This window comes from Drosophila subpulchrella, chromosome X (assembly GCF_014743375.2).
Source record: "Drosophila subpulchrella strain 33 F10 #4 breed RU33 chromosome X, RU_Dsub_v1.1 Primary Assembly, whole genome shotgun sequence".
Taxonomy (NCBI): domain Eukaryota; kingdom Metazoa; phylum Arthropoda; class Insecta; order Diptera; family Drosophilidae; genus Drosophila; species Drosophila subpulchrella.
Genome location: NC_050613.1, coordinates 28,877,462 through 28,891,793, shown reverse-complemented (window position 1 = coordinate 28,891,793; position 14,332 = coordinate 28,877,462). Strand labels below are relative to the sequence as shown.

The following is a 14,332-nucleotide window of genomic DNA, read 5'->3' as shown; positions in this document are numbered from 1 at the left end:
TTTCAACTATTTCAGAGCGCTCGCGTGGCGTGTATTGTTCCATGGTAAAAATCTGCTTGGACTGACGCTTCAAACGCGGTATGTCATTAAGCGATCAGATGGGTCCGTCGAATATGGGCAACCCGTATCTCCGACTTGCTAAAGTGACATTGATCGCAGAGATAATATTAAGCAAATCGAAGGACTAGTAAAAAAAAATCGAAAATGTATCCGCTTTTGTGCCTATCGAAAGGAAACCTCAGATACTCGATGTATCAATACTATCGTGAGTGGGTAGTCCGACTTCGTTATCGAATAACCGATAATTCCACCCTGTTTATGATATTTTAAGTCAGTTTATACATAAAAGGTTGTATATAAATTAAAAATTTCGTCGTTTTGTACTTATTTAAATAAAAGAGTAGGAAAAGTAAAAGTAGTGCTTAACAATTATTTAAATAGAAAAACAATCTAGAAATTAATTTGAAAATCAATAGTATTTAAATGGTATTTTTTTTGGAAGTAGACGGTATTATTTTCAGGCCGTATGGTGTTTTTAATCGTTATCGGTGCGGTCACGCTGCCTCAAGCAAAAATAATTTTGTTTCAAAATAAAAATATAATGGAAAGAAATTGAAGAACTCCGGCCGTAGAATGCAATTCTCTGGGCCCGCGCCTAGACCTTGATATCCGTAGAAAGTGAGTGAGCCGCGACAGAGAGAGAAAGAGTGAGAGAGAGAGAGAGAGAGGGAGTGCAGCACCAGCACCGAGCACTCGGATTGGATTTTTGGTCCAGTGAATCCGCTGCGATGATGCCCTACAATGTGCGAAACGCCGGCGGCGGAAGCGTTGGCGGAATCCTCCGGCGCACAGGCCACGGATCCGGCTCCGGGCCCGGGTCCACGGCGCTCAGTAATGGAAACGGCACGGGCGGAGCTGGGTGCTCCGCGAGCCTGGAAAACCACCGACAAACGCCGCTGGAACTGCTCGTTTTCGGCTACGCCTGCAAGATTTTCCGGGACGACGAGAAGGCGCGGGAAATGGACCACGGCAAGCAGCTAATTCCCTGGATGGGCGATGTAAATCTCAAGATAGACAGGTTAATAATTGGGACTAACCCGAGCAATAATTATACGATTAATCAGTACGCACACCACTGCTACACACACACATACACACCACACACCACATGCCCATCGAGTCCCGTAGGACCACACTCATCCACACAGCAGCGGTCAGATAACTAGCAGCGGGTCTTGAAACCTTGCTTGCAATTTCCCAATGAGTTGTGGACTAGAAGTATTTAGTAACTTAAATTTCTATCAAATTGACTACGATTCACAACTGGAATAGTATATAATTTATAGCTGATCGCCTTAAAGCAGGAATCAATTATCTTAACTAAAATCAAAAGTTCTAGAGGGGTTTTGGATATAGCTCTATTGTATTGTTATTTTTGAAAATCAATCCCGTGCCAATATTATTTTGACCCTACTTATAAAGGACCTCTGACCGATCTGCGGACACACTTCACACACATTACACCCACACACCCAACACACACCATTGTAATAACAGCTCTTTTCAGTGCTTCTCAAACTGTAATCTCTATCCATATACAATTTGAAAACTGTAATTCTTTGACCATTTTAAATGTAAACCGATTAACTTTTTAGCCACCGGAGCGGTATGTATTTGAACGATCTCTAGCCTTAAAACCTAATCTAATCTGAAACTGCATTATATATACCGTATGACTATGAATATTGTGTGAATGCGCGAGAGTGTGCGAAGCAAATGGGGATTGTGTAGGGCTGGGAGGTTCCAAAGGAGCTGCCCCTCCGTTTGTTTCGCCCGCCCCTTTTCGCGCCGCCCCTGGAACTGCCACGCCCACTGATAATGCTCCTCTCTCCTCTCTGTTTATATTTCTCTGCTTGCTTTCTTTCGGCTCCCTAATGACCGTGAACTCGCGACCTGCGATTGGAACCCCAGATACGATGTGCGAGGTGCCCTCTGCGAGCTGGCGCCCCACGAGGCGCCACCAGGAGGATATGGCAACAGATTGGAGTACTTGAGCGCCGAGGAACAGCGCGCCGAGCAGCTCTGCGAGGAGGAGCGCTACCTGTTCCTCTACAACAACGAGGAGGAGCTGCGACTGCGACAAGGTGAGTGGCACGGTGATCTGGTAATACCTTCGGATCCAACGATATGGGTCGGGGTGTCGATATGATCAATATAGGGCTCCACTTGGTCCAGAGCTTGTCTCTAATAGTGTGTCCCAGAGGAAAGATTTCTAGAGCACACACCAGATATGATAAATACAGGGATCCACTTGGTCTAGAGGTTGCCTCTAATGGTGTGTCCCAGAAGAAAGATTTCTAGAGCACACCAGAAAAAGTTTAAAGTGGTATTCTTTAAAACCTGCCAGAGGTTTAGTTCTATTTAGATTTATGGTTACTCTTTTCCGATTACATCCTGTTTTTACAAATACTCTTGGGCTTGGATAAACTAATGTTTGGTCAAAGAAGAGTTTAAAAATCCGATTTATATCCAGGGATGATTTTATAACAGCTAAACTGGGGGTTGTTTAATAGTTCATAGATACATGTTTCAGATTTAAAGCAACAAAAACATTTATTTATAAAATGAAATTAAAATGGAACTGGAAAAGGAAACTGTGCCCTTATTCCTTATATGTTATACTGCATGGAGTAAATTTGCTAACATTTACGTATCTATCATAACGATGTCGACACCCCTGATCCCGAACTCCTGAAATTGCTAATTGTGTTAAAAGTAGTGCAATTATCAAGAAACGATCAAACCCAAAACGCATGTCGAAAAGAAATTGAATCAAATCAGTACCAATCAAATCAAAAACCAACCACCGATAAAGAAACCACCGACATCCCCCTCGATATTTCCAGAGAGAGTCCTTTCTTGGAGCAGGTAAATACGCTATCCTCACCACCTGATAGATTAAATCGTTTCTTTCAGGTTAAATTAGCCGGAGCGACTAGTGTTGTTGTTGTTGCTGTGGGTAGTCCAGAGATCCAGAAACCCACGGAAAAGTTCCCAGTGAAACCAAAAGTCGTTATATAGCTAGCCCCATCCCTCTCTCTTTCTCTCTGTCTCTCTCGTTCGCATCAACTCGAATACGTTTCTCGCTCTGATTCGAATGTTTTACGGATTTAACTCCACCCGTACTAAAGTCGCAAAATTGCATGTGTTCTCTGCTCTTATTTTGGCCCGATTGCGCGGATCCTGCAGAGGAAGATCTCAAGCGGCTGCAGCAGGAGACCTCCGGCGGCAACTACAGCCAGGTGGGCTTCCAGTACGATGGCCAGTCGGCAGCCTCGGCTTCCCTCGGTGGCTCTTCCACAGCGCCCTCGCAACTCTCGCCCACTTCCGAAGAGAGCGAGCAGCCCTTCGTCCTACCATACACTCTGATGCTGGTACCTCCATTGGGCATGCAGTTGGTGAGTTCAAGATCCTGTCGTGAAACCTTTTCCTTCTATTTGGTGACATACATTTAATTTCGATACTCAATTCCCTTTCAGCCTGAAACGATGAAGCAGCACGCCATCATCGAGAAGACTGCTCGCTTCATCGCCACCCAGGGCGCCCAGATGGAAATCCTAATCAAGGCGAAGCAGGCGAACAACGCGCAATTTGACTTCCTTACCCAGGGCGGCTACCTACAGCCGTATTACCGTCACCTTTTGGCCGCCATCAAGGCGGCCAAGTTCCCGCCCGCTCCGGAAACTACGTTGGATCAGCAAAATGCCGACCAGGAGTCACAATCCACAAACGTAAACAGCGAGGACGGCGTGGGCGGAAGGAGAAATACCAACCAAGTCATCACGGTGCCCACCATAAAGTACAAACCCTCCGCTAACTGCGCCTACACCCAGCTAATCAGCAAGATCAAAGGTGTGCCGCTTCAAGCGGTTTTGCTGGAGGACGAGTCAAGTAATCCAGGAAACTCCCAGCACTCGGGAACGGCTTCCCCCACCCCCAGCTGCCGATCCGAAGGTCACAACAGTCAGGGAGGAGAATTCACGCCCGTGCTGCTCCAATACAACGGGAGCACGTTTACCCACGAAGCGGAAACGACGGTCCAGGAACAGCAGGATGAGAGCAGTCGCGAGCCGCCGCAGGTGGAGCTGCTCAAGAACACGAGTGCTCTGGCCTTGGCCCAAAACTACAGTTCCGAAAGCGAGGAGGAGGAGGATCCAGCTCAGCCAGAAAAGGAGCCCGAGAGGGTAGGTTCACTCGTAGTCCATAAACCTCATACATTATCTTGGTTCATTGACAGAAGCCGGAGCCCGTTTTGACGTTCCCTGTTCCGGAGGAGAGTCTGCGGCACATAATCGACAAGACGGCTACGTACGTGATCAAGAACGGACGCCAATTCGAGGAGACCCTGCGCACGAAGAGCGTGGAGCGGTTTAGTTTCCTGCTGCCGGCAAACGAGTTCTATGCCTACTACTTGTACAAAGTGACGGGCGACGTGGATGCGGCTTCCAAGGAGGAGAAGACCCGCAAAGCGGCTGCCGTAGCAGCCGCCTTGATGTCCAAGAAGGGTCTCAGTTTTGGTGGAGCGGCAGCTGCAGTGACTGGGAACAATCTGGATAAGGGTAGGTTTAATGAAAGAGCTAATCCGTGAGCAGTATTAATTGTATACCTTTATCTATAGCTCCTGTAAGTTTCTCCATTCGCGCTCGGGATGAGCATGGTCCATTGCAACCCACTCTTCCGCAGGAGGCCAGCGACGAGGAGACCAGTTCGATTGCCGGGGCGGAGCAAGTGCGTCCGGTCATGCCAGATAGTGTGCAGAGGGCCATCAAGCAGGTGGAGACGCAACTGTTGGCCAGGACCGCCGGTCAGAAGGCAGGAGGGTCCTCCACGGCTTCCCCCTCGAGCTCTTCGCCGCAGAAAGAGCAGCGACAAGGTAAGATATAAGTAGACATAGGAACTTGATCTTTATCTTTATATTAATAAATTGCACCATATGGTCTTGAAGCCGAGGAACGCGTGAAGGACAAGCTGGCGCAGATTGCCCGTGAGAAGCTGAACGGGATGATTTCCCGCGAAAAACAACTGCAACTGGAGCGAAAGCGTAAGGCGATGGCCTTTCTAAATCAGATAAAAGGTAGGTCTTCCGTACATCATACTCTTCTTGCGAATAATACCACTAATTTCGACTAGGTGAGGGTGCCACTGTGGGCTCCGCTGTGCCCGAAGCTGCTCCGAATCCTCCAGAGCCTGCAGCAGGAGCTTCCCAAACGGCAGCCGCCGAAAGTGACGACGAGTCTAACGAGTCGGTGCGATCCATACCCATTACCTACTTTGGACCCGACGACGATGACGAAGTGGGAGATCAGAAGCCTGAGGTGAGACTTGAAAAGGAAACACAGGAGGATGAGGAGGACGACGAGGATGAGGATGGCGGCGATCTGGAGAAGTACAATCTGCTGAACGATGACAGCACGAACACCTTCACCAGCAAACCCGTGCGCCCCCTCGTGGCTCCTCCTCCTCCTGCCGTTCTCCTCTCCGACGACGACGACGTCCAGCTGGTGGCCACGACCACCTCGCGATCCTCCATCTCGCGTCCGCGCAAAACCTCCCGCCGGAGCAGAAGTCGCAGCCGGAATGGCCGGAGCAGTCCCAGCAGCGCTTCCAGTAGAGAATCCCCCCACCGACGGCGCCAGAGAAGCAGCAAACTTTCCAAGGAGCCATCGTCGACCCCGGCCAGAAAATCCCAGCAGCAGTCCACGCAGCGAAGGAAGAGCCCCAAAAAGAGGAGGCGGAGTAAGAGTAGAAGCCGGTCCAGGAGCGTCCGGAGGAGCAGGAGCAGAAGCATATCAAGGGCCAACCGGCGGAGCAGATCGCGAAGCTACTCTGGCATGCGGGATACGGAACAGCGACGCCAGCAGCAACGGCGCCGCACGCCCACCAAGAAGACCCACAAGCGGCACAAGCGACGCAGACGCAGCAGCTCCCCCAGATAATCAAACTGCGGCCCCCCATCCACCTCCACATTTCAAAGTTTTTTGTAGTTCACAAGTTGTATCTAATAAACCACCAACATATTTTTGTAAATAAGCGGTGTGGTTACCCCAATCAAGCGGGGAATACTACTGGGTAGTGCATCCCCCATAAGGTCTTCGTTTTCTGAGTCGACTAGCGGATGCCCTGATAGCCATCAAAATAATCCATAAGTTCTCGCGATCTAAACGTTGGCCGGAATCACAATGTACCCTGCCTGCGTAGTTGGAATAAAAGCCGGTGGAAGTGAGCTCATCGGCTTAGTTTGCTGTGGATGCTCGACAGGTTTCGACGATGTGGCTCCCCTCGAACTATCTAGTGCTGATCAGCTGCTGCTGCCTGATGCTCACGGCCACAGCGCAGGTTCTCATAAGTAAGTGCACCCACCATTTGGCAACCCACCCCTTTTAATATGTGTTGACGTCTCCAGCGCCCCGAGAATGCCCGGAAAACGAGACCTTCCTGGCCTGCGGTCCCAGCTGCCAGACGGAATGTGCTACGCTGGGAAAACCCTGCCTAATCAACCACATCCGGTGTCCCGATGGATGCTACTGCAACAAGGGATTCGCCAGGAACGCCGGGGGCAGGTGCATTCCCCTCGACAAGTGCAACAAAGGCGGTTACGGAAAGTAGATCGGGTATCGAGAAACAGCTAATTAAAAACAACTCAAACACTGGAAATTGAAAGACAATGGAACTCAATGGGAAGATCGCGGCATTGTTTATGGCAGTGATAATGATAATTGGGCCGCAGCGTGACTTGAACTAATGAATCGGAATAAACGCGGCATCTGGTTTTGCATTTTGGAATCTAGATAAGAGTTCAAGCTGGAATCTCCACAGGTGTTTTTAATATTTCGTTTTCTTACATTTACTGTTCTGATTTATCGTTTAATAATTTTATTGTACTATTCCATAAGCTTTTATGATCAAAGTTTAAGCTTGAATGTCAAGAATAATCAAGAGAGCAAGCTTTATCGACTAGGTGAAAAGACGGTAAGCTCAATGTTATTGTTGTCTCTGCTAAGAAAGCTTACCACCTACGATTTCAGGTGTAAGAAAACAGAAGACGGCGGTAATTAAGATGGTACATGTACATATGTGTATATGAATGGGTACTGTTTTTCATGTTCTAAAAGCTGGGAAAAAACAAAAAGTTGTAAGTGTATGATAACCGCACTTCCGGGTATACACATTAAAAATGTGATATTTCTTAAAATGTAGCCATGAAAGTGATAATACTGTGACAAGGCGATAATACAGTTGGGGCTCTACCTCGGAAGTTTCCAATCAAAACGATGATATTTCGAAGCCTTAATGAAGTCTTGTCATGATTTTGAGGAGAACATGAAAACTAAAAGTAGAAGAAGAATGGAATGGTACATGGTACAACAATAGCATAGGTGAGTAATCATATCATATTTCAAGAATTATACATAATGACAAATAAGAAACCACGTGTTAGTGGAGAATGAGAGCTTAAAGCCGAGATTGGAGTGGGAAAATCGTAGTGAAGTGGAAAAGAGGAAAAGGGGTTTTAGGGATATCAAGGAGCAGGACTCTTAAATCCCGTTACCTAAGCCGCGTAGCGGAATCGGCGACCGATGACAACAAGCTGAATGCAAAATGTAAATGTAAATGTTTGCCGTCATCGAGTCGAAAATGTTGGCAAGCGCCCAAACCAAACCTTAATAAACTCCCCAAGAGGAAGCGGGATGGGGCGATGGGTGCCTGGCGGGAGTGAGCGGGAGTGAGCGGGAGGGCTGCTCGATTTACATGAGCAAACATTTGAGTCTGCCGCCCACTTTCCCGCCTCCTCGAACCTTCCCACTCTATTCACCGTGCAATTTTAGCGACCGCGTGCGGTGAAAGAAAAGAAAACACCTCTCTAGACTTCTAGTTGCCCCGTAAACGGTTCAAAAATGTCAGCATAAACTTGATATTAACATATCGTTAAATTTTTACTACTTCCGCGCATTGAATAATGGAAAATTCTATTTTTTCCCATTTTTACTAACTCTGAAAAGTCCTTTGAAATAGAAGGAATAGTGCTTTTGCTTACGGTATTGATTGATACATTCAATAACTTAACTAAGTTTTTGTATTCATGGTACATTTATTGGAGATTATTTAAGTTCGATCTAGCTTTCAATATCAAACAAAGTTAGTTTAGTTTTGACAGTAGATAGGTTTGGTGGAATTTCGCTATTTTAGTACAATTTTCTGAGATTTCGAAAAACTTCCCAACATTTAAGGCCTATTCCATTTTAAACTCTTATTTTTCTATTCATCATCCACAGTTCTGATGGACTTAAGTAGGCTGAATTTTTGGGGTATCAAAAAAGCTGAAAAAGCGCTCGTTTGGTTTTTGGATTTGCAATGCAAACATGTGTGTGGGTTCCTCCGCCCCACCGCCCACCGCCCCATTTGTTTGTCAAAGACGCTGAGAAGTATTCCTCAAATTCATTGAATTCCGCATAGGGGAAAAAAAAGAAAAGCGCCCGCTGTGCGGACCTGCGGAAATTCAAACGAAATCAAAGTGAAAAGTTTGGCGAAAAATCATCGACACACGCGACGGGTGTATGAATGGATACATGTAACCTACCTCGCATTCCCTTTTTCGACTCCTGTGGCAGGATATCAGCAGCAGCAAGAATAACACAACGACTGTCAGTCAATCTTCGAGTGTTTGAGAGGCTGGGGGCGGGGAAGTGAACTGAAGTGTGCGTGCGAAAAAAGAAAGGGGAAACTCTTTCTTTTTTGCCCATTCAGAGACCCAGGAAGTCGGGACGGGCAGACCAACAAACAAACACCAGAAAGGGAAAACAAACACACGGCAAACAGAGCACGAATAATTTGACTTTATCTAAGCGCCAGTCAACCAATTCGCATAACCAACAAAGAGAGTAAAAATACCCTTTTAAACATTATTTATTGACTTATGCGTAGGTTTAACGGATTTATCCATCACTGAGAAGCAGCTAATCTCCTATACCTGTGGGTTATAAAGCATACCCAAAGTACAGGATCGTTTTCCTTTTGCTAGAGATACCTAGCTACAATCTGGATTTATAGATCAAGGGTTGCAAAAATATTTAAATTTTCAAATAAATGGCAATTTCAATTGCCTTCCCGATTTATAATTTAAGTATATGTAGGTGTATGACGTGCCCTCAATAGCACGCACTCTCGTCTATCATTGATTCCCACTCCGAGGAATGTCCATTCTGAAACCCCTTCTTTGTAGCCCGAATGGTATTATACTTTGTTGCCCTTTTCGGATGCTGCGGCTGATAAAAGTTTTGTTTGCGGTTTGTTTTATTTATTGCATTTCTTTCGCCACTGTTTTGTTGCTTGTCTCCTTCGGAGCACTTTCCCAAAAAGTGGTGAAGGGGGCCTAAAAAGGGGGCTCTGGATACAATATAACCCCTCCCAAGGCCCCGAAGTTGTGACTCGTTGCCGATAAACCGAAAATTCGCTGCATCTCTCATTTGTATTTGCGGTTTGGACTCGATTTAGTGTATCCCATGGCAGCTGAACAGCGAGTTCGAAAAAGAGTGCTGGAGTGTTGAGAGTCGTCTGAAACTTGGAAGTTAATGGATCTACACACAGATTTGGTTAAGAAACTTGACCGATTTAAATGTTTCAACAAAACTCGGTTTGTTTTTGGTGTCAGACAAATTCTTTAAATTGCCTAGTTTAAACTCAACTACTGAGCGGAAACAAGTAATGCCAGCTTTGCTGAATTAATTAATTGGCCAACAGACCTAGATAATAGTTTGGAATTCGATTGCCACCCAATATGACAGAGGCTCCTGTAATTATTCCCTGCTAAAGCCCTATTACTTGTAGTCCGGGTCAAAGGGCACCCCAGAGGCTCACACTCTCACCGCGTATATCCTGACTCAGGGCCTCTAATTTCCGGGACAGGGGGACCAGGGCGGGGGTTCAAGGATTCGCAGAGGGGCCTCAATTCGCTGGGCTGGGCTCGCTTGATTATGAAATGAATTATTTGCATCAAGGCGAGCACACACATGGGTGCATTTGTGCACTAGTTAAAACAATATATGTTTTGCATTTCAGCATTTCCATCAAGAGGTTCACCGGCAACCAGCTTGAATGTTCATTTAAACACATACCCATATTATATGGTCCCCAAGCTATTTCAAAAGCCAGGAAAGGTTACTAAGTTACGTGCGCTGGCTCATTCAAAATCAAAGCCGTTATAACTTCTCTTTTTCGCTTTGATGAGTACGAATGTCCTGGCAATGTGGAAATGCCCATATGTTCGAGTTTGTGCGCACTGCAATATAATATCTTCATTAGCATCCTCAAGCTAATTATGTCATTGGCCAACGCATCACACACACACACATGAGCGGGCGAACAGCAAGCGGAAACGGAAACGTTGGCAAAGCAATTGGCAAATGGCCTCCGCTTGATCCTTTGCCCCGCCCTTTGACCCCGTCCGCTTATTGGCAGCTGCAATTAGGCGGTCGCCAAACATCCGCTGCAGCTTGCCGCCCACTTTGCCACCCACTTTTCGCCCATTTTCTCATCTGTTCATCCATACATATCGACCAAACGGAAAATGCCACAAGTGTCCTTGGGAATAGTTTGCTTTTAAAGCCATTTATTACAAATCAAACGACTTGGCCAGCTTTATTATAGTCTAAAATGATTAACTAAGATAGCTTGAATTTCCAGGAGACCGAAATGTTTAATTAGCAGCACACTTGAAAAGACCAAGGATAATGTTGCATTAATTATCCCGAAGGAACTGAGAAACATCCGTTCGCATTGCGACTACTTTACCTTGGAATGCAGAAATGCCAGCTAATTGCAGCCAACTAATGCTGCCACGCCCCCGTGCCGCCCACCCAAGTGGCGCCCTTTGCCACGCCCACAAGCAGAGCAAAGGGTAACAATTAATTGTGCTCATTTTTTAGGAATCCCTGCCACGCGCTTCATTTCAATTTGCACTGAATCCCCCCCTCCCATTTCGCTTTTTGCCCACTTTTCCTCCGTTAGCTGCAATTTTCGGTATTATTTTTAACCGAAAATTTTCTGTGCCAGGCACCCTATGCTCGCCACGCCCCTTTCGCCGGCCGCCCCCTTTCCGATGTTGTTTATTGCACTTGCAACTTCCGCAACAAACGAAGATAAATTGTTACTTTCTTGCTCGCTTCTCGTATTTTCAGCTGCTGACGTTGTTTTTTGGCCGGGCGTGTTGCAAGTGTTGCTATTTTTCTGGCCACCATAGTAGCGGTGTAGTGGTTTGAACATACGATGGGGTTCTGTATAAAACAAATATTTTAAATCCCATTTTATTTTCATTTATACGTACGATATTTATTGGGACTCGAATCAGTGTAATCAGTGGATCAGTGAATCAGTGGTTGAAACAGTGGTTACTAAAAGGCAGATTGATATATTAACACTATAAATATTTTTTATAATGCTTGTTTTACGGAGAACTATTAAAACTAATGTTATATTCAAGGTACAAGCTACTGAATGCCTTAAATATCAGAAGCAGACCCCTAACTTTTTCTCAAAACGCGGAAACCACCACCAGTTGACTTTACATATGTATATTCATCTGATTTGGTTTATACAACATGAGTTGACCATAATCTGTCGGGACCGGAAAACAGCGATTGGGCTTATCGCCTTGCCAACGAGTGTCAGATAGTTATCAGCGTGATTATATTACACGGCATCGATCTCACTCACTTTTATGTTGAATAAAACTGGAAAAGTCTTGTGATTCTTATGCCTCCCAATAATCCCCGTGATAGTCTGTTTATAACTCCCTTGATAAGAGCCAAAATATTTCCTAATTGTCGATGCTCTCCAATGATTACATCCCCATCATTTCCCTAAGCTTCAAGTAATTATCAATGACCCAATTTAGATTGCAAATTCAAATGCCAGCGGCGATGTAGGATTAGCATCAGTGTATATATGCATATTTAATACGTGTATTGGTGTTTTCAGTAGTCACCGCCTTTAATCGAGCGATAGTCGCTATTAAAACCGATTTTGACCAGAATTGAAGAGCAAATAATTAACCAAAAATACACTTGAAGAAAATGCGCACTGATTTCAGCAATAACACTATACAGCGTTATAAAACACCATGAACATAGTTAAAAAGGCTATTAAAGCACTTTTGAGATTGTTAAATGTGAAAAGGTCAAACGGATTGCCATTGGAAAATATATATATTATATTATTATATATTAATATATATAATATTATTCTGAAAGCGCCTTTTTACTATTATTAGTATGTGTACCTATAAAAGTAGAATACGGAGTACTGTTTCGACGGCTGTTTACCCCGGCTGATTACCAAAACACGAAGTGGGCGGCCGTAATCTCAGACATTGACCCCTCCGTCGCCCCTGTGAATCGGAGATAATGGGGTTGGGTACCCCCACCCCAGCGATAAGAAACCCCCGGCTTCGAGTTCCAGCTCTCTGCACTTTCCAGCCAGTCGCTGCGAGAATGTCGAACTGGTCGCTTTGTCCGCTGTTGCTGCTCCTGGCGGTGCACCTCGTCTGCGGGTCCGTGGACTTGCCTGCTTCCCTGGACCCCTCGCTCCTCGAGAACGTGGATGTGGACCAGCTGCGGTCCAACTACCTGCCGCCGGGCCTGCAGAACACCACCGTCACCTTTGACGACTTCAAGAAGTTGCTGCAGTCGAAGTGCCAGAAGGCCAACGACCACCTGCCCAAGGGATCGGTGAACGCCTCTGCCCTGAGCCAGTCCGTCCAGGATGCGGCCATGGCCCTCGGGGAGTGCCTCTCCGGCCTGGCCAACATGACCGAGATCCAGGCCGAGATCGCGGAGGCCAGTCCCAAGGGCGACCTGGACGTGGTCTTCGAGAAGTACTGCCTGCGCATGCCGCAGGCCAAGACCTGTCTGAAGAACTTCAACGAGGCGCTCCTGCCCTGCCTGACGCCGGACGAGAAGGCCCACAACGCGGTGATGCAGCGGATCGGGGACAAGCTGCTGGAGTTCATCTGCTACAAGAACGGCGACCAGATCGCCCTCTTCATCGCGGAGCAGGGGCCCGAGTGCCTGCAGGGCAGTCGCGACGGCATCGCCAAGTGCCTGAACTCCTCCTTCGCGGGCTACCTGCCCAAGGACCTGAGTCCCGAGTGGAACCTGCCCCAGCTGGTGCTGGGCCCCAAGGAGTGCGTCGACCTCTACGCCTTCGAGACCTGCACGGTGGAGCTGCTGGAGAAGTGCGCGACGATCACGCCCAGCAACATCGTGGAGTCCATGTTCCGCTACGTGCGGCGGGAGTCCTCCTGCCAGCCCCACATCGACCGGGCCAAGCGGCAACAGAGGCAGGCCCTGCCCCTGACCGGCGGATCCTCCGCCTCCCTGCATCTCACCTGGACCTCCGCGAGCCTGCTAATGGCCACTCTGCTCGCCCGGCTGGCCTAGTCCCTCGCTTCCATTTTTTTGATATTTTATAATTATGTTTAATAAACTTTGCAAAGTCGGGAGCGGAGTCTCTGCCACGGACGGACTGCCGCCCGGCGTAAGCCGCTTAACGGATTCCCTTTTCAACTCCGGGTAACTGGAGGCGGGTTAAGGCGGCGGGGGCCCAAAGTGTTAAGCTGCATAAACACAAGCCTGAAATATGAACGCGGTCTGGGGTCGCCCGGGTGCACTGTGAAAGCAAGGGGACACGTAATCCCGAAGAAAATTTATCAGGTCTGTTCCGGCTTTAGCTATTTTACTCGAGTTTGATGTTGTTGATTGTTCGATTGGAAAAGATGATATATAAATATTGACTAGGTCCTTTTCTAGTTGCAAACCAAACGGATAAAGGTCCGGTTCACATATTTAAAATACCGAATCCCCCCCACGTTGTATCTTATAATTTTGATGGTTCCACCTATCTGGTAGAGCCACGAATGTGATTTGACTTAATACAGACAGACAGACTTAAGTTTGAGCTAGCACGCTTTTCTCTCAGTGCAGTCGCACCATATTGCGCTTATCGGACAGCAGCAGCTACAGAAGCAGAAGCCAAAGCTATAGCAACCGAAGCTGTGGAATACAGAGGGCAACACAATCCGAGTCCGGAGCAGAAGCTAAAGCAGCGCCGGCTGAAGGGTCACTCGAACGCTTCCCTTATCGCCGGAGACAAAGACAAAGGGATTGAAGGAGGAGGAGGAGCTGGAGCAGCCGGAGAAAAGGCGAGAAGCTGGGAGAAATGGGAACTCAGCCGGAGAATGGAGGGTGCGACAGCTGCAGTGGCCGAGCTCAGTGGAGAG

General features: G+C 47.1%; 3 protein-coding genes across 7 annotated transcripts; all 3 read left to right on the top strand.

The window, feature by feature from the left end:
* Positions 1 to 524: 524 nt before the first annotated feature.
* On the top strand, positions 525 to 6,090 carry LOC119558203 (protein suppressor of white apricot). 5 transcript variants are annotated; one of them, XM_037871497.1, is made up of 9 exons: positions 534 to 1,078; positions 1,972 to 2,144; positions 3,250 to 3,458; positions 3,540 to 4,244; positions 4,298 to 4,619; positions 4,679 to 4,683; positions 4,744 to 4,933; positions 5,006 to 5,134; positions 5,191 to 6,090. In XM_037871497.1, the coding sequence occupies exons 1-9, from the start codon at positions 789 to 791 to the stop codon at positions 5,994 to 5,996; spliced, it is 2,829 nt and encodes a 942-aa protein (XP_037727425.1). In that variant the 5' UTR covers positions 534 to 788; the 3' UTR covers positions 5,997 to 6,090. The 5 variants fall into 5 exon arrangements, with proteins under 5 accessions (XP_037727427.1, XP_037727426.1, XP_037727428.1 ...); XM_037871495.1 differs by having other exon boundaries at positions 4,679 to 4,933; XM_037871498.1 differs by lacking the exons at positions 4,298 to 4,619; positions 4,679 to 4,683; positions 4,744 to 4,933; positions 5,006 to 5,134; positions 5,191 to 6,090 and adding an exon at positions 2,780 to 2,928 and having other exon boundaries at positions 527 to 1,078; positions 3,540 to 3,681.
* A 22-nt stretch (positions 6,091 to 6,112) lies between these two features.
* LOC119558206 (chymotrypsin inhibitor) lies at positions 6,113 to 6,998 on the top strand. The gene is made up of 2 exons (XM_037871503.1): positions 6,113 to 6,406; positions 6,464 to 6,998. Exons 1-2 carry the CDS (start codon positions 6,328 to 6,330, stop codon positions 6,664 to 6,666), a joined length of 282 nt encoding a protein of 93 aa, XP_037727431.1. The 5' UTR covers positions 6,113 to 6,327; the 3' UTR covers positions 6,667 to 6,998.
* Positions 6,999 to 12,520: 5,522 nt separating this feature from the next.
* Positions 12,521 to 13,603, top strand: LOC119558205 (27 kDa hemolymph protein). Its single transcript, XM_037871502.1, has one exon. It carries the CDS (start codon positions 12,546 to 12,548, stop codon positions 13,491 to 13,493), a length of 948 nt encoding a protein of 315 aa, XP_037727430.1. The 5' UTR covers positions 12,521 to 12,545; the 3' UTR covers positions 13,494 to 13,603.
* The last annotated feature ends 729 nt before the right edge of the window (positions 13,604 to 14,332 follow it).

Excerpts from the sequence above, each read along its gene's own strand:
- LOC119558203 (XM_037871495.1), top strand. The coding sequence starts at position 789 with ATGATGCCCTACAATGTGCGAAACGCCGGCGGCGGAAGCGTTGGCGGA. Across the intron at positions 1,079-1,971 it reads GTAAATCTCAAGATAGACAG|ATACGATGTGCGAGGTGCCC; the intron begins GTTAATAATTGG and ends TTGGAACCCCAG. Across the intron at positions 4,245-4,297 it reads CAGAAAAGGAGCCCGAGAGG|AAGCCGGAGCCCGTTTTGAC; the intron begins GTAGGTTCACTC and ends GTTCATTGACAG.
- LOC119558206 (XM_037871503.1), top strand. The coding sequence starts at position 6,328 with ATGTGGCTCCCCTCGAACTATCTAGTGCTGATCAGCTGCTGCTGCCTG. Across the intron at positions 6,407-6,463 it reads CACAGCGCAGGTTCTCATAA|CGCCCCGAGAATGCCCGGAA; the intron begins GTAAGTGCACCC and ends TGACGTCTCCAG.
- LOC119558205 (XM_037871502.1), top strand. The coding sequence starts at position 12,546 with ATGTCGAACTGGTCGCTTTGTCCGCTGTTGCTGCTCCTGGCGGTGCAC.